At 41.4% G+C, this 25844-nt stretch overlaps 1 protein-coding gene and 1 long non-coding RNA gene across 3 annotated transcripts; both read right to left on the bottom strand.

Moving 5' to 3' along the window:
- Positions 1 to 3440: 3440 nt before the first annotated feature.
- On the bottom strand, positions 3441 to 6970 carry arl4aa (ARF like GTPase 4Aa). Its single transcript, XM_088998892.1, has 2 exons — positions 6767 to 6970; positions 3441 to 5659 (listed from the first exon to the last, which is right to left on the bottom strand). The coding sequence occupies exon 2, from the start codon at positions 5562 to 5564 to the stop codon at positions 4962 to 4964; it is 603 nt and encodes a 200-aa protein (XP_088855018.1). The 5' UTR covers positions 5565 to 5659; positions 6767 to 6970; the 3' UTR covers positions 3441 to 4961.
- Positions 6971 to 20388: 13418 nt separating this feature from the next.
- LOC148896695 (uncharacterized) lies at positions 20389 to 24727 on the bottom strand. 2 transcript variants are annotated; one of them, XR_016115384.1, is made up of 6 exons: positions 24335 to 24727; positions 23828 to 24250; positions 23272 to 23320; positions 22549 to 22648; positions 21916 to 21978; positions 20389 to 21169 (listed from the first exon to the last, which is right to left on the bottom strand). It is a non-coding gene; the product is annotated as an uncharacterized LOC148896695 (long non-coding RNA). The 2 variants fall into 2 exon arrangements; XR_016115383.1 differs by having other exon boundaries at positions 23828 to 24727.
- Between the last annotated feature and the right edge of the window lie 1117 nt (positions 24728 to 25844).

Raw genomic sequence — 25844 nt, 5'->3', positions numbered from 1 at the left:
ACTGATTTGCTGTGGCGAACCCTTGAAGGTAAAAGCCGAAAGGAAAAGAAGAGGATCCTTCATGGATTGATGTAAGGACTCGCAAGTGTGTTCAATTGTACAGTATTTGTGAATACGTTTGGACGTAACTATAGGCCAATTGTTACAAATGAAGCATTTTCCCATAATGCCACAGCTGGTTTTTTAAAGCATTTTGTCTACATTATACCAATACATTTAAAAATGAAGCAAGAAAGCGTTGTTTATAATTTTATGAGTTGATCATGTCTGCAGTACATCACTTACATTCGCCATTTTTTGGGGACCGTACTCTTAAGTACATTTAAATGTACGATATTTTTCGGTGTATAAGGCGCCTTGATTTTCTTCAAAAGATGACCTTGCGCCTTATACGCAGTTGCCCCTTATATATGAAGTAATATTGAGTCACAACAGGTCTGGCAACTACTGTCAGCAGCAACTGACTCCATTTTCCCCCCGTAAAAGAAGTCGTGCGCAACCCCAGCCTCTACTGTAGCGTCTTATAATGCGGTGTGCCTTATATTTGGAAAACGTTTATTCATTTATTATCTATTAGCTAGCTAGCTAACTTTATATCTATTATTATTTGAAAACATTATTTCATTTATTGAATGTGCGCCTGGTGCGCCTTATACAGTATATGGAAAAAGTTTGAAAGTACACCATTGAGTACAGCATTGGGGCTGCGCCTTATACTACAGTATGACTTATACACTGGAAAATATTGTATTTGCCAGTTAACACATTATTCGTCCACATTACTACTGTGCCTCATCTCAAACAAATGCCTATCTTGAAATAAATTCTAAGCCGGTGAATGGATGGATGGATGGATGGATTTGCCTTTATTAGTCTCACAGTGGAGAAATTTACATAAGTACAGTATAGACCACAGCGGAAAAAAAGTAATTATGAAAGCAGAACTTGCATTCTTGCGTTTATTGTTCCTGATAAAACTTGCATGTATTTGACAAAAAGCGGCCTTACTTCAAAAAACACACCCGCTATGCAGTGGAAGAGTTATTGCCTTGTAACTTGTGATTTTAGTGGCAATCTAAAGCGAAATATCGCTGCTGGGCAGAGTGTGGCCTTGTGTAAAAAGCAATAATGGAAATTCCTGTACGGATGAGCGGCTTTTTTGGGGGCGGGGGGGTGACTTTTTTCTTTTTTTAATGGACAGCCTGCGGAAAGGAACACAAATTCATGTGGATGTAGCTCATCTCATGCTCGAAGAGGAAGCATGAGTGACGACTTGAAGCAGAAAACAGGAAAAAGAGCTGGCCTTTTTTTTTTGCTCCACTCTATTTTTTTTCTAGTAAGCAAACGGGAATGAGCCACCTGCGCTTCACAAAGACACCATTCATCGGATAACGAGGCGACATTCCGGTACATGAGCCGGGGAATCTCCTGATTTGATTTTGCTCACTGTGATTGGTCAGGTGAAACATCATAAATGATATTGAAGCTACGTTGGCGGCTAAAGATTCAAAAGCGACTTATACCGCAACATTTTTGATGGATAGTTGAACATTCTTCCTCAATTAAGCATAAACAAAAGGAAATAAACACATATTTAAAATAACCAGCTGTAGCTTTGGCTATGAAGTTATTTAGCTTAAGGCTATTTAGCTTAATGCTAACAAATGAAGCAAAAGCTAACAAATAATGCAAAATGCAATTTTTCCTCAATATTTTTGGGCCACTTAAGAGCTTTTCGGGTGGTAAACAATTCTGAAAGTCCCACATAGTGTGACATTTCAGAGTAAGAATACGGTAAATCCACTTTGTGATCTATAATTTCACATTTTGACCTCCATCAAATCATATCAAAATCGCCCATTGATTAACTTTAGCAAAACTCGAGACTAACTACATCTTTATTTTAAAATTACAAACACATGGTGGGTCATCTTCTGTGTGCAAGGGACAATGTCATGGTCACAGCATTAAATGTGTAGCAGATCTTTTCAGACAAGCTGCTACTGGAACTGCAATAAGGAGCACTTCCCAACCACTCTGAACATCCTCCTAGCTCACCATTCATGCCCGAGCCTGTCCTGCTAGCTTCGGGCCGCCTCGACCGCATTACCAAGCCTTGGAGGTAGGAGATAATTGTTAACCCTCTGCAAAGCTGGGAGAGCCTAACAACACTCAGGTGCTTTTTGCTCATGTCAGAACACTGAAACCGTTGTCTGACACTACTGTACTCCGATGTGAGGTAAAAAATATTGGTAGAACAGAGATACTTGCGTAAAAAAACAAAACTAAACAATAATGGTATAATAGAAGTACATTCTAAAAAAATTAATCATATAATCATTAGGAAGGACTTTTTTGGGGACATGTTTCCAAATCTCGAGTAAGTCCATGATAAACAGGAAAAATAAAGTAAAAAAGTAAAATGATACATTCAAACGATATTTCTAACTTATACACACTTTACTACATCCCACCACTTTATGTAACCATGAGACAGGCAAGCACGCGGGAAAAACAACTGAACTCCCCTCCTGTCATTGTTTTTAAATTTGACCTTTCAAATGCGCAGCGCGTCAAAGTATTTGTTTGACACCTCATCATTTGGTTAGCTCTTAACGTCCTGTACTGGAAGCACGCGAGCACTTCATACGTTGCAGATGGTTAGTCATAAATTTGGCGTAACAAGTTCAGGCAAATGCAGGTATTTTGAACACAATGCTCTTTCAAAACCTTTTTGGGTATTTTGTCTCTATACAAATCGACTATGACAAAAAAAAGATCACAAAGGCAAATGAATTCAGTTCTTTAACAGTATACAAATATTTTGGAGTGTCTGCCCACCCAATAAGTGTGAATTTAAACAACCAAGAAAATCTTTAATTATCATCCCTTCATAATTATTGCCAAGTTGAGACACGACATTGAGAAACAATCTAGTCAAACTCAAACATTAAGGAGAACTGAAATGTTTTTGGATGCTCAAATTAGCATTTTCTAAGAACAAGTATCAAGTACAATCTGCAGATAAGGAGCTAACGCTGATTCTGATTTAGCTTCCTATCAGAAGCTAACACTGTTATTTAGCTTCTTCTCACAAGCCAACGCTGTTATTAAGCTTCGCACAAGCTAACGCTGTTATTTAGCTTCTTCTCACAAGCTAACGCTTTTATTCAGCTTCTGATCAGAAGCCAACAGATATTTAGTTTCTGATAATGCCCCCAATACTTGTTTAGCAAAGTTGCCAGCGTGTAGTGCAAGTATGAATTATGAACTCATCAACAAACAGCCATTTGTTAAGCTCTCATCCCAGTTTTATTTGTTTTTATTTAATAACTCAGTTGTGGCATTGAAAGGTTGATGAAAAATCTCTTGACAATGGAAACAAAATCAAATACAGACTAAAAGTGGCATAATAACACGCTGGAAAGCATTTTCCCCAGTGCACTCAGTAGTTTTTTTTATTATCAAAGGAAAACAAAAAAGCTCATGCTGACTCGGCAACCGGCTCAAAACAGCATCTGTTAAAACATGTCAAATAATTAATTTTAAAAAAGTCCAGCTAACAAACTGTAAACTCTCTAAAATGTGATCATCTAAAGTGCTTTCGGTGGGAGATAGAAGAGAGCAACCACACCAATTGAAAATGCACAATTAATACTTCGCTTTCACATATAGAGTCTATGAAGTAGTTAAAAAAAGTGATGAGCTAACAAAAGTGAAAATTTCATTGATGTTCTAACTCATCTAGTTTGTTTTTTCTTTAGATTTTTTTTGTAAGAATCGAGAAACCATTGGCCATTCAAATAACACTTTGTACCACCATTCCAGACCCCAAACCTTCTGAGCGTTAGATCACATCTTGAAATCAATACCTGTCAAAAACTTTCTCATCGTCATACTTGGTTCCTTTACACATCATTGCCTGAGCCACAACCTGGTCACATGACCCAAGGCTGTGTTCACACTTGAGACTTTCCAACATTTTTTGCTGTCATTTGAACGGATGACAGTATTCACACCTGAACATGACCTTAGATCGGTTACTATCTGGTTGTTTGGTGGTTTTCACTGAACCAAAATGTAGCGCTTACACTTTCGAGAAAAGCGAGTAGCATTCCCACAACCAAACGAGTAGACACCAGGTTCTTTTAACGGAAGCAAACGGAATCATGATAGTCCAGACCAACAAATACATGATAGATTTGGTGCATAGATCCACGTAGCTTCAATGAACCTTAACTCATCAGAGTTTAGTAAGATACAGGACGGAGACGGACTTTAAACGGACACGGTCAGCTAGTTTGACCAAACTACTTCACCAGACCGCTCACACTGGAGTTGATTTGAACTGAACAAGGCGCTTTAATGCAGTAGAACAGCGCTCTTGGCTGTACCAAAAATATTTCATTTTCATTTTTGGATGACATTTAGCAGTTACAATATAACCAAACCGAGATCCATTCGCTTGCAATTGGGCTGAGACCAAGTTTTCAAGAGGTCTCAGTCCACCTCCTTGGCTCTGCATTGCATTTGCCACTTGAGCTGATGTAAACCAAATTCCACCAGAGTTCAACTACAAGGAGACTGAGACCAATCCTTCAAGCAGACCCGGTCCTCCATCTGTGTAAAATTCACCCAAGAGCTCAAGTGAACCAAAACTGTACTCCGAGTCCAATTGTAAGCAGATGGGAGACCTGGGACCAAAGTGGTTTGAGTCCAGATAAGATTTGCACTTGACCAAACGTGAAGAATGTGAACATAGTCTCAGACTGGTCTGAATCTAATTGCAAACCATGATTTAGCTGGACCAAATGAACCACATTGGGAACGTGATCGGATAACAATTCATTTGATAGCATGAGAAGTGTGAACACAGCCTGACAAACCATTAAGCTCTGATAATTGGGACAACATACACGCTGAATTGAACTCCAGACATTCCTTCACCAGTATCAAACAGTCTATCGTTTCTTCCTCTGTTGCCGGATCGCTTTTCTGTGTTTCAGGATCAGGTCATAGAGTCGATCCAGGCCCTCCCTGAGTCCATCTCCAATGATGGCGCAGGCAGACTGCAGGTGCCATGGTGTCGCTGGGCTCAGTTCCTTGAGTGCTAGGAGCTTCTCAATCTCTGGCAACCCCAGGGAGTGCCTCAAGTCCTGCTTGTTGGCCACCACCAATAGAGGTACCCCCTGGTTCTCTGAACTTTTGGCGATCTTGTGGAGCTCCGTCTTGGCTTCCTCCATGCGCTCAGTATCTACCGAGTCCACCACAAAAATGATGCCATCTGTGCATCTAGTGTACGACTTCCACAGCGGCCGCAGCTTCTCCTGGCCGCCCACGTCCCAAAACTGAAAGGTCACGGAGCGGTGGCCGCCCAGGGATACCCGCACTCGCTCTGCGTTGAAACCCTTGGTGGGCACTGTGTTGACAAACTCGTTGAACTGCAGCCTGTACAGTACGGTGGTCTTTCCGGCAGAGTCCAGCCCAAGGATGGCGATGTGGAAGGACTGGAAGAAGGGGATGCTTGCCAAGATACTAGGTTGTTCCGAGAAGCCATTGCCCATTTTTCCTCATGGGGAATGGCCGGCGGGATTGAAGCCAATTTTCACCCACTAATCCTCAATGAGATTTTATAATCCAAACTGGCTGCAGCAAGAACCTGAAAGCACAGTATTGGATTTCATTTTTGTTTTTCATAATGCAACACTGATTTTCTTGTGCTGTATCAGAACAATGATGTTAAAGAACTAATTATAATCAATCGGAGGATTTTTTTGAAAATGGAATTCTTTTGGAAAAGTCACTTTTTCATAGTTCAATATAAATGGTTGAGTCTCTGGAACGCCTCACCATTCACAAAGTGAAGATCTAGATCTAAATTAATCTATCATTATCTGCCTATTACCAAAATGTATTGGGGTTAGTTTTTTTTGCATATACAAGTAACACATTAAGTCACCAGGAGAGTATTGATCAAAACAAAACTTTTTTTCCCAACACTTTAACCAGATGAAATGGAAATCCCAAAGTTGGATTTGCTCCCAGCTATGCTGAACACTTTAAGACAAACCAGTTTGACTTCACCTAGGGAACAATTGTGAACCTACCCGATAAACAAACCCTGCCCCGATATTGATAAATTAACTTCACTTCACAGTTAATTATATTGCTAAAGCTTAAGGTCACTTGCTCATAAAAGGGTTAGAAAAAAAAAAACATTTGGGTCTTCTTTTGGGGGTAACATTTAAAACATACAAATTATACTCACACAGACATACAGAACTATTTCTGTACATACAAATTATACTCACACATACAGAACTATTTCTGTAAAGCCATGTATGTAGAATCTTAGAAAAAACCGTTGCAATGAGTCACCACCGACGCCAGAATAATGACTTGGTGGAGCACTATGTTAACTAAATATGTCAGTGTAAAGAAAACAAAGGGAAGAATTATGCAACGGGGCTTTATAACTGTGCAAACGCGATCCAAACTACCATGACACACATATGCAAAAAGAAGCACATACAAAAAAATGCATCTCAAAAGACAAAACACATGATTTTCAATAAGTCCCCCATATATACATTTTCCCGAAACAATTTTAATTTAGTGACCCTTTTGAATTTTGTAAAGATACATCAATGTTTAGTGCAAACATACCTACAGTGGAGCTTAACCGACCACGTAAACCTGTTTTAATTACAAGGGGCGACTGCACGCAAGGGAGGGTGGCAAAAGCAGCGGATCGGTTGAAACCTACCTGTCTGAGCGTGAATATCCGTCGCTCTTTCAACGTTCGCGAGCAGTCTTCCGCCGTTAATAGATGCAAAATGTCGAATTTCCACCTCAGCCGTGAGAGTGAAGGTAACAAACACGCCGACGGTGAAATGTTGGAAGCTCTTCCAAGCAGACAGACGATGCCTGGCCCAGGCACTGCAGCTGGAGTAAACGCCCATATCGACTTCGTCGCCTCGCGTGTTTGGTTTACTCACGCTCATGTCTGACCGCCGATTGGCTCCCTGAGTCTGTCAGTCAGCAATACGCCCGGGAACGAGGATCACCTGTTGTCAACTTCCCTTATCAATATTTTAATCGATTGAATTTCAACATCCAACCCACTATTGTTGTTCGGTGACTAAAAGCTTTAAAATATAACAGTGCGATGGCAAAATTCCCCAGCATGTATTCGATATTGATAGAGTGGGCACAGAGCACAGTATTTGTTTGAGGCTCATGATTGTTGTTGAAACCCAGTGACACTTTCCACAAACTTATCGTTGATGTAATAAAATACGTGTTTTCATTTACGCCCGCCTTTTCCTCCACGACCGTTAACACCCCAAACGTCGAAACGAAGTGTTTGAATTTACTAAGGTCTACGCGTTAAGGGCCATATAAGACGGGTGCGTATTTGATAGTTACGTTACGTTCATGGCAACAGTTAGCTTAGCTCACTACGTTAGCAAGTTTATGTGCGTGGAGATGTGCGCATGCGTGCGCCCTCCTATTTTGCCACCCCTGCAATGTGTTTGCGTTTAAAGTGATTGGACGAGAGCCAGGAAATGAGTGAAGCTCGTGTTTTTCTAATGATTTAAGTACATTTATTACCGTGATAGATTTTAAATATTGCATTAAACATATAACATAAATAGATTGAGCTATCCTTATTTTGGAGTGATATTTAGTGGGTCACTGGTCGTGCATGTGCTTACAGATGGCGCATTGATATCATGCAAATATTCTATACATGTTGACAGCATGCCTGTGTTAATCAGATTTTTAGGGTGTGGAAGTTGTCAAATAAGCAGCTGTCGTCAAGTGTGACTGCTTGCTGCCTTCATCATACCACGTAGATGACATCAATATATCAATTCAAGTCAGCAATTGCTATGCCGCAGTCATTATACATTGTGCATCATCATGGTTATATATAACTGATCAAATCTTAATAGGGATAACAATCCTTTGTGGAAAAAAATGACATTTCTTTGAGAAAGTCAGAATTGTGTAAGGATTAAGTTGTGTTAGTTCAGGCCTCAGGCAGGCGCTACCGATCCATGCGCACCAAATCCAGCAGACATTTAAACAGCTTCTTCCCCCAAGCCATTAACTCTTTGAACTCTTTCAACAGTAGCCAAAATGGAACTGTATAGTGCCACTTAGCAGTTTTTTTTTTTTGACAACGATACTAGTGCAGCGTGTTCAGAATCAGAATCAGAATCAGAATACCTTTATTCGTCCCGCAATGGGGAAATTTGCAGTCCACAGCAGCAATTGAAGAGGGATGGGGTTGGGGTGGGAGTGAAAGGATAGAAAACAAGATATTCTAAGCATAACAAAATAAAAATGTCAACTGTATACTGTGCAAATGTAGATGTGCAAAAACCGTTCTATAAACAAGACTGTACATAGTGCAGAATCAAGAGATGCATTTAGATATATTGCAACAACCCATATTTACAAGTGTCCAGTTTTTTTTTTTTTTTTTTTTTTTTTTTTTTTTCACATGTGTTCTACCGGAAACAAATTCCTTGTGTGTTCTACATACTTGGCAATAAAGATGATTCTGATTCTGATTCTGATTCTGATAAAGTAGTTTTTGCTGTGTACCAACTATCGACTCAACTGGCATTTCATCAAGACCCTCGACGAAGTCCGAACCAGATGAAGATGAATGAATTTTACCCAACATTTTACAGTCACATGATATTTTTTCTGCGGGTGAGCAGCGGCAGCCACACGCGCCAGCGTTCACTCAAACCGGAAGTAACATAAAGTAAAAAATAAATAAAAAAATAAATAAAAAAATTAACAATATGACAACACAAAGACACAGTAATTCATTTTTCAGAACTTTCTGTACCATCTTTGTGACATGAAGCAGTTCTAGATTAAAGCGGAGAGGATCAAAGCATCCTTTTCAGCAGTGGATCAGGGATATCATGATGGAATGTGCATGTCTACTACAAGCTAAATGTTGAAAGCAAACACGCAGCTGTAGCATCCATTGACGAAAATAGATTGTCTCATATCTCCTGTCCCACGTAAATCCGCTTCAATTCCATGCCGCGACAGTTCCACATACGCATTGCCGCTCTGCGCTGACGCTCCTGTTTATTGCGGCTCCTCAAGCCATGCATCCATCCAGCACAGACTGTCCAACAGCACCAACCTTTCCTCTGAAAAAAGTGGGCCTGTGAAGATGCTGCCCATTGCAGGCGCAAAAAAAGCACAATGGCCCCAGGGTTGTCCAGCGATGGCAGTCGAATGGCACCGACATTCCTCCCATTCAAAAACAGTACTGGCATATACATGCAGCCGAAAAGGCGCAACTGCTCATCACAGTGTTCTCCTTGATGAATGTTGTGGCCAAAAAATCTGAAAAACAATGCATAACCATTCCACACGACACACAACAACACAAAGTGACAAAAGAAAACACAAAAACAAGACAAAAAAGCAAGGCTCATGAGAGCACCTGCTGACAGCTGCCAACTCGGGCTCCATCTTGAAAAAAAATAATGAATACATTTGATAACTACATGGCACGACTGTTTTCTCTTTTGTTGTCAAATATATTGTAAAACATCATGAAATGAAAGGAAACAGTGGCTGAAAATGTTTGCCATATACAGTAAAGTCTCGTTATATCGATATCGGTAATATCGATAGTACCGCTTATTACGATACTATTTTAATTTCCCGTGCACATTTGTAGTATTTTTATGTATAATTAGTTCCGTTTAGTACGATACCCTGTTATTACGATAATCCAGTTATTACGGTGCTCCTTTTCATCCCCCGCCGGCCATTTTGCTGTTTATATCGATACATCGGTAGCGCCATTGGTCGACTTGGTCACGTGACACGCCATCGGTCGCGCCATTGGTCGACTTGGTCACGTGACTTTGTCACGTGAGTTTGTTACGTGACCAGCACCCGTGTAGCAGAGCCATTTTCATTTTCAGACGCTAGCTCGTGTGTAGCAGATGAGATTGAAGTGTTTGTGTTAAAAGGTAAAAATGGGAAGCAGAAGAAGATTGATGACTTTTTTAAATTGTATACATAATACAGTAAGATGTAAGTGTTGCCGTTTCCCTGTTGTGTTATGTACATGCCCATGTACTGTATATGAATGCAATCGTTTTTTGCAACAATATGTCTTGTTTTGTCTGCTGAAGCGTGCTGATTTTGAAAATTATTAACATTCCATACTGTGTTTTAAAGGACAACCCATGTCACTTTTTATTTAAATGCAAAACACCAATAAAAATGACTTCATGCCAAGACGTCTTGCATTGCTTGTGAATCCAAACAATGGCTTCAGATTCGGATAATATGCTTTCTTGTTACACATCCAGTTATGAATATGATTCAAATACATTGTAGTTCTGAAGATGAAAGTATACATGTTTGCAATCATTAAAGAATTATATGTGCCATTTTGAGGCAACATTGAGGGAACATCTCTCACCCCCCCAAAAAAAAATGGGAGCTCATGGCCAGCTCCGTTTCTTATATGGCGCTTGGGTGCCCTCTTTTGGCGGCTTTTGTTAATGCAGTTCGGCGCAGGATCAGATATATCGATAATCCGGTTATATCGACATTTTTTCCAACTCCCGAGAATATCGATATAACGAGAGTTTACTGTATATTGATATTACATAGTTGCCCATCCGAATCTATTTAAGTTCCACCTAGTGCATATGTTTCTCAATGGCAGACACTACAAGAACTGATTCTCCATCCATCCGTTTTCAACACCACATATTCCTAAAGAACTTTGCAAACATTGCTGGAGCCTATCCCCTGAATCATTTGCTAGTAAGTCACAGGGAACATATGGAGACGAATGACCACACACTCTCACATTCACGCAGTCACTGAATGGACACACTGTCCTCACACAAGAAGGGACCACAACACCAGCAGGGACACGAAACCACCAATTCTTTTAATGATAAAAAGCGTTAACGGAGCACCAACTCGACGAGTGTCCTAACCTTAGTTCATAAAGCACAGACTCATAATACCCAAAAAGGCATGCTTAAGTACTCTTACGTAATAAATGTAATCACTTGCTGTTGGCCCTTTTCCCCATTTTTTTTACAAGAAGTATCATTTGTTTTCCACATAATCCACCCTTTGGCAGGAACAACAGCTGAGCCTAGCGCAAACAACATACAGTGCGTGGTCCAAATTGTAAATTATCATGTCGACCAAAAAAGAGACGAGGACAAGAGGTTATGAAATCATGCAACCCATTGGTTTCAAATCTGTGGATTGTGATCAAAGACATGTCCAAACCTTTTGGAAGAGTTTAAAATATTTATCTTATGAAAATCTATGTAGTTTTACACAGTGGTCATTAACATTTAGAATCATATTTCAAGCTAAAATATGACACAGAGCAGGGAGAAGTAACAATTTAAATGTATTTTTCTTTTGTAGTTAAATTTGATTTTGAATTGTGTTGCATGAAATGTTCAACATGTGTTGAGCAAAAACAGCACTCAGGGACGACAGCGCCAAGCCTGGAATGTAAATTTTGGCTACACTCCTTGACCAGGGCAAAGTTCACCTTAAAGTACAATTTGTATCCATAATTTGTAAAATCGCTTCAAATGACTTCTACTGAGCGTATTTTACAAAGATTCTACCGCATATAGCTATATTTTAGGTTTTAAGATTTGCGCTGAATATTCAGGAAGTCTTGTTTTTGAGTTGGTGACGATTCCCGATGTCACGTCATGGAAGGAACGCCCCTGACCGAGAAAGGACACACAATGCATTTTGCGCTACTGTGTTTGGTCTGAAAACTTCGTGTTGATGGCGAAATTAGAAGGAAAACACAATAATAACGCAATGGTGAATCGTTGTGTGTTGCACAGACAACTATTTGATATTCGCTGACACAAATTCAAAACAGACAAATCAGCCCATTTCCAACAGAGCTTGGGCGCCATCTTCTGCATGTTCTGGGTGCTACACATCTGTCATGATGCCTCAAAATGACCCGGAAAGACTTCTTTAATCGATTGCAAACATTTATGCTTTCCTCTTCAGAACTATTGGAATCATATTCATAACTGGATGAGTAACAAGAAAGCATCTTCTCTGACTCTGATTGTTTCTGATTGTCTCATTGTTTTGTTTCTCGAGTAAGACAAGATGTCTTGGCGTGACATCACGAACAAGGGGGCGGGAACTTCTGAAACTGACCACTTCCGGGTTCAATTTGAAGTAGTTTTTGGACACTTTGAGTCATTTTTATTGGTGTTTTGCATTTGACTAAAAATATCATTCTGCGTGTTTTGGGTATTTTAGATGCTATAAAACGTTTTTCTGATGTCAGTTAGGAAACAAAAAAAGTGGTGTCGGTTGTCCTTTAAATACTGGACATAAAGTGTGTACGTTCAATATCAGTTATTGGAGAGAGAGAGAGCAAATATTTTATTTTTTTCATCTGGTGTCGGACGGCTTATACATAGATATATTAAAAAAAAAAAATCCTCGTCTCACCCACCATGGGTGGTGTCTGTCCCCATTTCAGCTTGGGTCCTCTACCAGAGGCCAGGAAGCTTGAGGGTTCTGCGCAGTATCCGTGCTGTTCCCAGCACTGCGCTTTTCTGGACCGAGATATCCGATTTTGTTCCCGGGATCTGTTGCAACCACTCGTCGAGTTTGGGGGTCACTGCCCCAATTGCTCCGACCACCACAGGCACGACTGTCACCTTTACCTTCCAGGCTCTCTCTAGCTCCTCTCTGAGCCCTTGGTATTTCTCGATTTTCTCATGTTCCTTCTTTCTGATGTTCCCATCACTCGGGACCGCTACATCCACGACAACGGCTTTCCTTTCCCCTTTATCTATGACCACGATATCTGGTTGGTTGGCCATTACCATCTTGTCAGTCTGTATCTGGAAGTCCCACAGGATTTTTGCTCGGTCATTCTCCACAACCTTGGGAGGTGTTTCCCATTTTGACCTTGGGGTTTCCAGTCCATACTCCGCACAGATGTTTCGGTAGACTATGCCAGCCACCTGGTTATGGCGCTCCATGGCTTTCCCTGCCAGCATCTTACACCCTGCAGTTACGTATATATATATATATATATATATATATATATATATATATACGGTAAAGTCTCGTTATATCGATACGCAAGGGAATCCGAAAAAATATCGATATAACCGGGACTATCGATATATCCGATCCTGTGGGGGGGGGGGGGTGCGTAAATGCGGCATCTTTGTTATGGCATGTAATTTCATCATTGGGTTCATGGATTGCGTATCTAACATGTTTTTTGTACAGTAGTGAAGTGAAAAATAAAGTTGTGCATAAAATAAAAACGTCTTTACACTTTTTAATGACTATTTCCTTTCAAAAATGCAACCAACCAATGCTAAATCGTCAAGTTCTATTCACACGAAGCCACGAACGCCAGCATGTACAATCATATGAAAAACAGTGATTGTTGCAAACAATAAAGATATCTGGATGCAACACAATTAAATACTGTACATGGATGAAAAACCAAAACTGCAACGTTTACATAACTTACGTGACGTTCGAGAGTGGCTGAATAGAATGCCGGCGCGCAGCCGTGACGTTACAACAGCTTTTTGACTGACTCAAGAAACACAAAAAGTGATGTTGGTTGCCCTTTAATGCACAGTATGGAATGTACAGTCATTTTCAAAATCATGACGCTTCAGCAGACAAAGCAACAAACATTGTTGCAAAAAACGCTTGCATTCATGTAACAGTACATGTACATAACACTGCAATTAGTATGTATGTAAGCTATTTAAAAAAGTCATCAATCTTCTTCTGCTTCCCATTTTTATATTTTAATATGAACACTTCCATCTTGTTTAACGTTTCTAAAAAAACGGATGCATTTTCTACGGATTCAAAGAAAGATCGCGTGTCCGCAACCCCTTGCAACGCTTTTGTCGAAGTTGCAAAAGGTGTGCATTCAGTCGCTTCTTCTTCATCGTCATCAGCATCATCATCATCACGGGAATCTACTGTGGCATACTTGGCTTTGACCTCCGCTGCGATATCCGCATCTGATGAGCTTGGGAATGTCGCAATGTCTTTGTCGACTGCGACATACGATGCAATGTCGGCGACTTTTAGCTTTTCAGTCAACACTGCAAGAGGAATGTTGTCGTCATCCTCTTCGTTAGCTGCAGATGTTTCCTCACTGCACCCTGGATTTTCAAATTTGCAGTGACGGAAGCAGTTCTTGATGGTGTTTTCGGACACCGTGCTCCACGCTTTGGAAATTGCTCTGATGGCATCCAAAACAGTCCATTGTTGAAGACACACGAGCAGCCGTCTGATACACACGAGCTGCCGTCTGAAAATGGCGTCTGCTCGGGAGAGCTGCTCACGTAACAAGACACGTGACCAAGTTGACCAATGGCGCGACGGATATATCGATGTAAACAACAAAAATGGCCGGCGGGGGATGAAAAGGAGCACCGTAATAACCGGATTATCGTAACAACCGGGTATCGTACTAAACGGTACTAATTATACATAAAAAGACTAGAAATGTGCAAGGGAAATGAAAATAATATCGTAATAAGCGGTACTATCGTTATAACCGATATCGATATAACGAGACTTTACTGTATATATATATATATATATATATATATATATATATATATATATATACACACACACGGAAAGGCGGCCCGGTAGTCGAGTGGTTAGCACGCCGGCTGCACAGTGCAGAGGTCGCCGGTTCGCGTCCCGGTCCGGCCTCCCTGTGTGGAGTTTGCATGTTCTCCCCGGACCAGCATGGGTTTTCTCCGGGTCCTCCGGTTTGCTCCCACACTCCAAAAACATGCATGGCAGGCAGATTGACCACTCCAAATTGTCCCTAGGTGTGAGTGTGAGAGTGACTGTTGTATGTCTTTGTGTGCCCTGCGATTGGCTGGCCAATCGCAGGGCACACAAGACAGGACCAACACAGGACCAATTCAGGGTGTCCCCCGCCTCGTGCCCGAAGACAGCTGAGATAGGCTCCAGCAACCCCCGCGAGCCTAATGAGGAATAAGCGGTACGGAAAATGAGATGAGATGAGATATATACGGAAAGGAAAGGGAATTTAAAGTCATTCTTCCACAAAGTTTTATTAAGTCCACCAAGTATTTGCAATCTTTAACAAGATTTTACGCTCAATTACAAAATGTCAGTTTAATATAAGAAAAACAACAAGACGTTCACAAAACGAACTAATTGTTGAAAATAAAAGTAAACAAATCTTTTTCATTTGTTCTTGAGAATAGGCCTACATGCGACAGCGAGTTGTCCTCTCCTTCAGCCATTGTGGGTTAAAAAAGCGAGTAGATATATTTGGTTTTTCTGCTAAATTTTCCGGGTCTGATCTATTGTAGCTTGGTTGATTTGCATAGCGCTGCCTCCGCTGAGGGCTGAGGTAAAGTGAGTATCCAACCACAGGACACGTCATGTTCAACGCGAGGCCCTCTAGCTGGCCTTACTGTGCCAACTCGTGATCTGATTGGCTATTGCAACTATATATCAACTACATGTGCCCGTTCATGTACAGCGCACAGACGCCGGGTCTTGTCTGGTGTGGTATATCCCTGCCTCGATGGCTCTGGTGATCAGGGCCTGCTCTTGGGCAGCCAGGATGAGTGCCTCTGTGCTGTCCTTTAGGCCAGCCCTCTCTAGCCACTGATAGGACTTCTTGAGATCAGCCACTTCTGCTATGGTTCGGTGGTACATCCCATGTAGGGGCTTTTCCTCCATGATTGTCCCTCATCCAGCACCTCAACCTCTGTTCCCCATTGTCTGAGACATTCTCTGAGTACATCATCCGTTGGAGCCTTCTCTTTGATGTATTCATGGAGCTTGGATGTTTCATCCTGGACAGTGGCTCTCACACTCACTAGTCCCTGGCTTCCTTACTTACGGCTTGTGTACAGTCTCAGGGTGCTGGACTTGGGATGGAACCCTCCATGCATGGTGAGGAGTGGTCTGGATCTCTTCCTTTGGCCACCTTATTATTCCTGCAGGGTATCTGATCACTGGCAGAGCATAGCTATTTATTGCCCGGGTCTTGTTCTTGCCATTGAGCTGGCTTCTGAGGACTTGCCTCACCCGCTGGAGGTATTTGGTCGTAGCCGCTTTCCTTGTTGCTAGTTCGAGGTTGCCATTGGCCTGTGGTATACCTAGGTAGCTGTTTTCAATGGACTACCTTGCCCCTCTTAGTCACCATCCGACTACATTTCTCCAGCCCGAATGACATTGCGATATCACTGCTGTAGATCGTGGTTGTGTGGATCAGGGAGTCTATGTCCCTTTCGCTCTTAGCATACAGCTTTATATCATCCATGTAGAGGAGGTGACTGATCGTAGCTCCATTTCTGAGGCGGTATCCATAGCCTGTCTTGGCGATTATCTGGCTGAGGGGATTCAGTCCTATGCAGAACAGCAGCGGGGAGAGTGCATCACCTTGGTATATGCCACATTTGATGGACACTTGCCTTATATATATATATATATATATATATATATATATATATATATATATATATATATATATATATATATATATATATATATATATATATATATATATATATATATATATATATATATATATATATATATATATATTGAGGCATCAGGGGGGGAAATGTCGCACCCAAAAAAAGGCAGAAGATGGTGACAAAGCTCCGTGCGGAAATGGCTCAACATTTTTGTTACAACACACAAGGATTCACTATTGCGTTATTCATTTTCTCCTTCTAATTTCGCCGTCAACACCGATCAACACGAAGTTTTCAGACCATACAAAGTACCGCAAAATACATTGATGTGATAAAAGGACTGCTACAGTGTGTCCTTTCTCGGTCAGGGGCTTCCTTCAGTCACGTGACGTGATGACTCGTCACCAACTCAAAAACAAGACTTTCGGAATATTCAGCGCAAGTTGTAAAACGTAAAATATAGCTAGTGGAATATTTGTAAAATACACTCAGTAGAAGTCATTTGAAGCGATTTGACAAATTATGGACATAACTTGTCCTGGCCCGGCCCCTCTGTCAAATTTTAAAACCTATTGTGGCCCGCGAGTCAAAAAGTTTGCCCACCCCTGCGCTATACAGTAGTTAATCATTATCGTGATTGTCAATCAGAATTTGTTTCATACACAATTCATCAAGGGCATGCGCAAAGAATGGGAGCCTGGAGTGCCGAGAGAAGCTTTTTAAAATAGTATGTGTGAGCTACAGTAGTTAACAGGCTGCCAAAGTGCGTCGCATGCGTCCTAGTCAGATTGTTGCTCATCACTGTGTACATTTGTAAGTGCGTGTATGCGTTTGTGCAGCATAATGGTTTGATTATGGGAGGTAGCTTGAGTGAAGAGGAGATCTTTAGTCAAAAACATTTGGCCACCACCTGGTCTAACATGTTCTTTTCCATATTTTTTTCTCATTACCCCCCCCCCCCCCCTTTTTTTTTTTTTCCAATGATGCATAAGTAGGCTGTCGTGAGAAAGTGATCTTCAAGAGCTTTTTATTGTTTTGGTCTCTTTCTTGTTCTTTGTTTTTTGGGTCACGTGGTGTTCGTTTTCTCAAAGCGTGCACTGTTTAAGATGTTTTTGTTTCCACGGAATTTGTAAATGAGGAGAATCTGTGCTTGGTGGTTGCAACTTCACAGCAATACGCATGTATGAGCACTGATTTTTGTTTTTTCAGCTTCGCCACATAGCTTCTCTTTACAATGTTAAATTCCGATGTCATTTGGTCTGTCCGTCTGCCCGCCCGTCCATCTACCCATCTATCTGTCATTTGTTGTCACTACATAATACACATAATGTAAATATAGGAACAAAATACATATCCATCTGTTTGGTTTAATTTCTTTGACATCAACACAATGCATAAAATGGTTGTATCAGGATTTGAATCAATTCATTAGCATGACTTGATAGAGTTCAGAATATTTGAATCCACAATATTCTGATGATGTGTAAGTTTCAAAAAAAAATTCTAACAGCGCATGATGGCAGTGCAACCCTCACCGAACGACTCAGGTACACCCAGCAAAGACATACAAATTTCTGATAGGCCAAATGCACCTGAAGCCAAGAAGCAGACATCAATATCCCTGTCAAAAGCTCCCTGCGCCTACATGTAGACCCATTTTGGACATACAAACTGTTGGATTATTTTTATCGTTCGCCCTTGGTTCATTGCTTCTACGGGTGTTGATGGAGATGGATGGTTAAATCATCAGGGATCCAGGTCTTGAACAGAAAGTTGATTTAATTTAGGAGAGCGCGGAGACATCGCGGTGTCGGCCGTGGAGTGAGCATGGAGAGAGAGAGAGAAAAAACGGGCTGCAGGAGTATTTATACGGCGCATAGTATATGACGCGACAGGATGTGACGTAATGAAAATGCGACATCATGTAAAGGAAGGCAGGATAAGACGTATGAGGAAGTTCAAAATGTAAACAAAGATTACAGAGCGATGTTTAGAGATGTTTGTATGCCGAATTACCACAACACAAACCATTCTGTTTTCTGTAAGCGTCCAATATCCAGCTCTGGACGAAACGCCGCTTGTGCACCATCTTGCGCATTTTCTGGGCTGCTACATTGGAGTCCAGATCTTCTCCTTCACCGGTTTCATCACTTGCATACAGCTCGAATTGAAATGGAAGGACTTCTTTAGTCGATCGCAAACATTGATGCTTTCCTCTTCATACTATTTAAATCGTATTCATAACTGGATGAGTAACAAAAAAGCATCTTCTCTGAATCTGAACTCTTTGAAGCCATTGTTTATATTCTGGAGCAAGGCAGTTTGTGGATGGGCCAATCCTAATGTGATGTCACGAACAAGAGGGCGGGACTTTCTGAATCTCCCCAGTTTCGAACTCATGAGTGGCAGTTTTGGCCAACTTTAAGTCATTTTTATTGGTGTTGGCATTTCACTAAAAATATCAGCTTGCATGTTTTGGGTATTTTAGATCCGATAAAATGTTTTTTCTGATGTCAGTTAGGAAACAAAAAAATAGTGTCGGTTGTCCTTTAATTGTTAAAATAAGTGTTTTCCATATTATAGGGTAGTGATGTGCCTTTTTTTCAATGAAAGAAATGTGCATTGGCTCTAACAAGATTGAAAAACACTGTTCTTTCACAGACGCCAAGGAGTATTCCTGTCATAGTCACAGGTGGCAGCGCCGTGGGAAGCCCTGACATGCATTCCTTTCTAGCACAATACACACACACACACACACACACACACACACACACACACACACACACACACACACACACACACACACACACACACACACGCACACGCACGCACACACACACACACACACACACACACACGCACACGCACACACAAACACACACACACACACACACACGCACCAACGCACACGCAGACGCACGCACACACACACATACACGTTTTGCTACATGGTGGGGACATGGTGTGCAAAGGTTTTGACCGGTGGGAACCCAATTTCAAACATGAAAAAAACATTTATGAAATTCATAAAAAATTGATTTATTTTTTTAGCCTGTGCTCACTCAGAAATCACATTAAAATGGCATAATTCTTGATTTAATTTTTCCAGGTTTTTCGCAACTCCGTGGGGACTTAACGAATAATGTCAAACCAAAACTACCAGCCGGTGGCGCTTATTTTTTTCAAGAGACAATATTTAGAGCCTGTAAGGTCGGCAATTGTGTTTTGCAGGAGCCATGATCGTATATTTTTTGAAAATTCTAAATTTTGAACACATAAATTGTGAAATATTTTGTTCACGTGCACAGCTGGGTCCAAGCCCCCTCCCATTTTCTGACACAATATCCAACAGAATAATCAAGCACCAGATGTAGGTCTGCCAGGTTCTGTAAGAACCAAAAGTTTCACTGCATACAGTATTGGAATTTTCAATGTCTCTTCTTTTCCTTTCGGCTTTTCCCTTCAAGGGGTCGCCACAGCAAATCAGTGTCCTCCATCTTGAGAGGTTTGATCCGCATGTTTGTTTTGGCCAAGCTTGTGCTATTCTTTATTATTTATCTGTGAATTACATCCCATTGGTGCTGCCAGCCGATTTTTGTTTCATAAATGTGCTGAGTTCCAACACTTGGTATGCTCTTTGTGTAGTTTTTAGATTTTTATGTTTAATCTATGGAACATATCTCTTGTCTTTTAATTACATATTGACTAACAACCTGTGCAGATCGGACCTAAATGACAATGTTTTAATTTTCTCAATTTTCAATTTAAGTTTCAAGAACAAACATACTTTTTCTTGCATATTTATTGGATTGGATTTGACTTTATTAGTTTCGCAGTGGAGAAATTTACATTTTACAGAAGCAAATTTATGAAAGAAATGAAAGTAGAAATGCAAAATACAGAAGCTACTGGAAAGGCAGCCACTCTCGCGCTGCCGTCTTGAAGTCAAAAGAACAAAAAAACAAAATAACAAATAACATGACAATTATAAAATTGATTGAAGAGAATCAAGTAAATAAACACTGCTCACGTACCAATTTAAATGGCAGCCTTCTATCTTTTTAATAATTGAAATACATCAACCTGAGATTTCAAACATTCAAGACATTGTGGTAAGAAAATAAATACTAATTGCTTTCATATTAACAAATGCGTGTAAAACGTTCAAGACTGAAATAAAACTGCTGGACAAAATTGTTGTGTCCAGACGTTTAGTTGACAAATATTCCAGAAAAAAAAACACTCAATATGTTGAAATAAAAGCTATTGTCTCTTTGTTGTATTGAAATGTGGCAGAAACAAGTGCACATGACACATATAACATACATAAAAACAATGCATTGTTCCAGCTGCCAAACCTAACCTTTCCTTAGTTTCGAACCTAACCTTAACTGCGTTTTGCGGACATTCTCATTCATTTATCAATGCAAAATCATTTACCACGAAATATTTAACTCCCTTCCAAGTTCTCCCTTTCAATTCTTCTGGTGAATCCTTAATGCCGTTCATGCATTCGTCTTTTCCTGGAACCACGAGAGACCTGATGGAGTCCATCAAGGTTTTCTCCACAGCGTGGATTTCTTCTTCTGTCCACTTTTTTACCTTCATTTTTACTTCTTCCTTCCCTATATAAATTGGGACAGTAAATTAATATTCCTCCAAAAGTTAAGACACAGGCTATTGCTGTCTAAAGTAAAGTAATCAGTTTTGTATTTTTTTATACATCAAATGATAACACATTCACAAGCCACTAGATAACTATTTACCTTCAGAGATCTATTAGTAGTAAACACAGAATAAATATATTAAGTTCAACAAAATCAGGACTATGTACTTCAGTGCTATGTTCACGGTGCAGGTCTGAATGCAATTCAGATTTTTTTTTGTGGGATCAATTTATTTTGTAAGGGTTCACATTACATGAAGAAATGCTCATCTATCTACTACTGAGAAAACACGATTTTAAAGATTCCATTCCGATTTCTATACACCCTCGACTTTAACTTGAAGTTGTTCAATACTAAATATCCCATAGAATGTGATCACAGGAAGAGATATAGAGCATTTTTTGGAGGATAACAATACTTTATGGCAATCAAAAACAAAAATAATGTCTCATATTTCCCCTACCCATACAGTATATAGACCCATAGCTCATGTATTTTGTCTTTCTACTTTCATTCCTTTCATCACTTTGCTGCTGTGAAATGTAAATTTCTCCACTGCGAGACTAATAAAGGCAAATCCATCCATCCATCCATCCATCCATCCATCCATCCATCCATCCATCCATCCATCCATCCATCCATCCATCCATACCACTGTTGCTTGTTAGATGCTAACTCAGTCACGAACCAAGAAAACAGTTTACCTTTTGTTTGCTGTGGTGGAACAGGCACCTTCTTGACGAGCAGCATCATCCCATCTGACCTACCTGCACAAAAAACAGGTATCTTGTTTCTATTTATAATTGTATTTTATTTATTGCATTCTATTTGTGATTGTCTTTTATTGATTATAGTACCTATGCTTGTCTGTGACTGTAAAGTGTCCTTGAGAGCTTTGAAAGGCGCTTAAAATGTAATGTATTATTATTATCACCATTATCATCATTATTATTATTATTATTATTATTATTATTATTATTATTATTATTATTATTATTATTATTATTATTGTAAATACAAATAAAACACAACATATGTGTACCATCTGTAATACACCCGACAGCAAACACAACGGGATTTCGGGTGGGTACGTTGCTGTCTTAGCATCAGTGACTGCTTGTCCCCCCTCCCACTCTCCTTGTGCAAGATTAGATTAGATTACATTACATTACCCTTTATTAGACTCACAGTGGAGAAATTCACAAGTATTCTGAATTTACAAGTATTTTCTGTGTCAACATTAGTATACACTGACATGTATGTCACCAATGGTCTACATTTTCGGGAAGGCATTGAACGAAACATATGTTGACCTAAAAAAAAAGTCATAAACATACCAGATGATTGTGGCGATGATGTTGATGTAGGAGTACATATTGTCATATCTTCATCGTCCTCATCATCAGTTCCTGACATATCAGTGTCAACACAGTTTTTCTGAGGAACAGAGGAATTACAGATAAAACTTGGCAGAGAAAAAAAATGGCTGCAATATATATATATATATATATATATATATATATATATATATATATATATATATATATATATATATATATATATATATATATATATCAGTTTATTTGCATATATATATATATATCAGTTTATTTGCTACACACTTTTGCGAATTGCCATAGAACTGTTGAAACATTGAAATAAACAATTTCAAAAGATCTCTCTGGTGCAAATTTTGAACTTCAGCATGCTCATTCTTGTTTTAGACATTGTAATCGGAAGGCCAATTGTTTTGAAGACATGCTCGTTGGACCATAAGCGATGCAGCCTATCAAAGTGTCGCTTTAATTACTCTTGAAAAGCATATGATACCGTCCAGTGATTTGATGGTATCCTTTATTATTCTCATAATAATATGAGAGTGAATAAGAATCTAATAGCTATTCAAAACATACCTAGAATAGTTAAATCCAGGTTTTCAGAAAATGTGTTTTTCCCCATATCTATGATGAATAGAATAAGAATCAGAAAGCCTTTAATAGTCCCACAATGGGGGAATTTGCAATAGATTAAGCACGATAGATTCTTATGATTATACTGACCGGTGTGTCCGTCGCTGTTGTCATCATTGGAGCTCTCTTTGTGATTTATCTGAAAAACAAACAAAAATGACATCAAATCAACTGACAATGAAAGAATGTTTGGTTACAGCATAAATGGGTTACTCTCTTCAGATATTATGTGTCACAATGTGCAGGTGGCTGAAGTCTAAGTATTTGACATTGTAATTGAGGTCGCAAGTTTTTTGAAAACAGTGTCGATAAAGTTAAGTTTAACTTCATTTCATTTGTGGCAGACTATAGTTCAGCAGTTTTTTAATGTATTGATTGTCATTTGTGGCACTTTTGGAAATACTGTTGCATGTTTTTTTTCCACAACCGCCAATATTGGTTAATGGCTTGATCTGCTCTATTCAATGCAAAGAAGTAAATGATCACTGTCCTTATTTCTGACAAGAATTCCAATAAATAGCCTTGAAACGGATGATGTGGTTGACCAAAAGTGTCGCCGTTTCGATGGCGGTCAGCAACTTGGTCAACGGCACGAAGTGGGCCGATATGGAAAACCGGTCCACTACAGTGAAGATCACCGTCTTACCACGGGATGGGGGAAGGCCAGTGATGAAGTCCAGCGATATGTGGGAACAAGGGCGCAGGGCGACGGGTAGGGGACGTAGCAGTCCCGCCGGGGGTTGGTGGGATACCTTGCCGCATGTGCGTGACGAGCAGGCCTTCACAAAGTCCACCACGTCGTCGCGGAGCCGCGGCCACCAGAGGGTGTCGGGCTTTGTGTTCTTGGTCCCTGGTTCCTTTACCTGTAAGGGTAAAGGAAAATCAGGTTAGAAAGAGCGGCCACCGTGCCTGGCGTGAGTTCAGGTTTTTGGCGGCCCGGATGACCGCCAAGTTCTTTTGGTTCGTGAACGGCTCTTTCGCCCCCTCGAGCCAGTGCCTCCACTCATTTAGAGCCCACACGACGGCGAGCAGCTCCGGGTTGCCCACGTCGTAGTTGGCCTCCGCGGGGCTGAGGCGGCAGGAGAAGAAGGCTCAAGGTTGGAACTTCTGGTCGACTGGGGAACGCTCCCACTCCTGAATCTGAGGTGTCTACCTCTACGACGAAGGCGGCGTCGGGGTGATGGAGGACTGGTGGGTTGGTGATTGCTCGTTTAAGCAGACGGAACGCGGCGTTGGCCTCTTCCGTCCACCTAAACGGGGTCTCAGTGGTGGTGAGTTGAGTCAGGGGGAGGGTCTTCCGGCTGTAATCTCGGATGAAGTGGCGGTAGAAATTGGTGAAGCCCAGGAAACGCTGCGGTTCTTTGCGAGAGGTGGGTGTCGGCCATTCTACCACTGCTTCGGTCTTCGTGGGATCTGCCTGGTCTGCGCCCGCTCCATGACGAACCCCAGGAAGGATAAGGACGAGGTTTGGAACTCGGACTTCTCGGCCTTGATGTATAGTCGGTTCTGCAGCAGCTGCTGCAGAGCCAGCCGGACGTGCTGGCGATGTGCCTCGAGGGACTCTGAAAAAAAAAAAATATTGTCCCGATACAAAATGAAAACGTTCAGGAAGTCCCTCAACACATCATTAATCAGATTCAGGAACACTGCGGGGGCATTGGTTAAGCCGAATGGCATCGGCAAGTACTCGAAGTGTCCCAGTGGCGTCTTGAACGCGGTCTTCCACCCTCCCTAACCCAAATGAGATGGTGAGCGCTCCGGGTCCAGTCTAGTAAAAATGGTCGCGGCCGAGTCGCTCAACGGAAACGGGTATTTATTCTTTATCGTGATTTCGTTCAGTCCCCGATAGTCCTCGCACGGGCGCAGCGACTTGTCCTTCTTGGCGATAAAGAAAACCCCCGCTCCCAAGGGAGACTGTGATGGCCGAATGAGGCCGGCCGCGAGAGAGGAGTCAATGTAGTCCCGGAAAGCCTGTTATTCGGGTTGGGAGACATGTTACAGCCGAGAGTTGGGGAGTGGCGCTTTAGGCTGGAGATCGATGGCGCAATCGTAGGGACGGTGTAGCGGCAGGTATAAAGCGCTGTCCTTGCTGAACGCCTGCCACAGGTCCCGGTAACAGGGCGGGACCCCCTCTAAGCTAATAACCTCAGGGCGGCTGCTGCGGGATGACGAAAACCCGCCCGCGGCCGACCTGAGGCAGTGCGCATAGCAGAGGGGGCTCCACCCCTGTATGGTGGGTCCGTCCCACGAAAACGTTGTGGGTCTCCAGCCATGGTAAGCCGAGGACGATCGGGACCGAACGGGACGGCATCACATAAAACCGGCGGTATTCCACGTGGTTGCCTGAGAGTATGAGTCGAAGCGGAACGATTTCTTGCGTAACCTCGGCGAGTAGCCGACCGTCGAGATCTCGCACGCTCCGAATCACAGAGGGTTGCTGGTCGAACACGATGGAGCACTGTAGCAGGAACTGCGCACAGCGTCCAGGCTCCCCACCGCAGCGCGCGGGGTGCGGGATGTTGGGCTCCCGGCTCGTAGCCTGGAGATGTAGGGCCATCGGGGCAGGGACGCCGCCGGTCTCGATCTTCTCCTCCCGGTGAGTCAGTTTGTAGACGTCACTGTTGACCTGCGCAATGGCCACACATTCCGAGCGTGACAGGAAC

Source organism: Hippocampus bargibanti, linkage group LG06 (genome assembly GCF_051943395.1).
Source record: "Hippocampus bargibanti isolate YZ-2025 linkage group LG06, ASM5194339v1, whole genome shotgun sequence".
Taxonomy (NCBI): domain Eukaryota; kingdom Metazoa; phylum Chordata; class Actinopteri; order Syngnathiformes; family Syngnathidae; genus Hippocampus; species Hippocampus bargibanti.
The sequence above is the reverse complement of the archived record's forward strand: the minus strand, read 5'-3'. Positions and strand labels throughout refer to the sequence as shown.

Excerpts from the sequence above, each read along its gene's own strand:
- arl4aa (XM_088998892.1), bottom strand. The coding sequence starts at position 5,564 with ATGGGCAATGGCTTCTCGGAACAACCTAGTATCTTGGCAAGCATCCCC.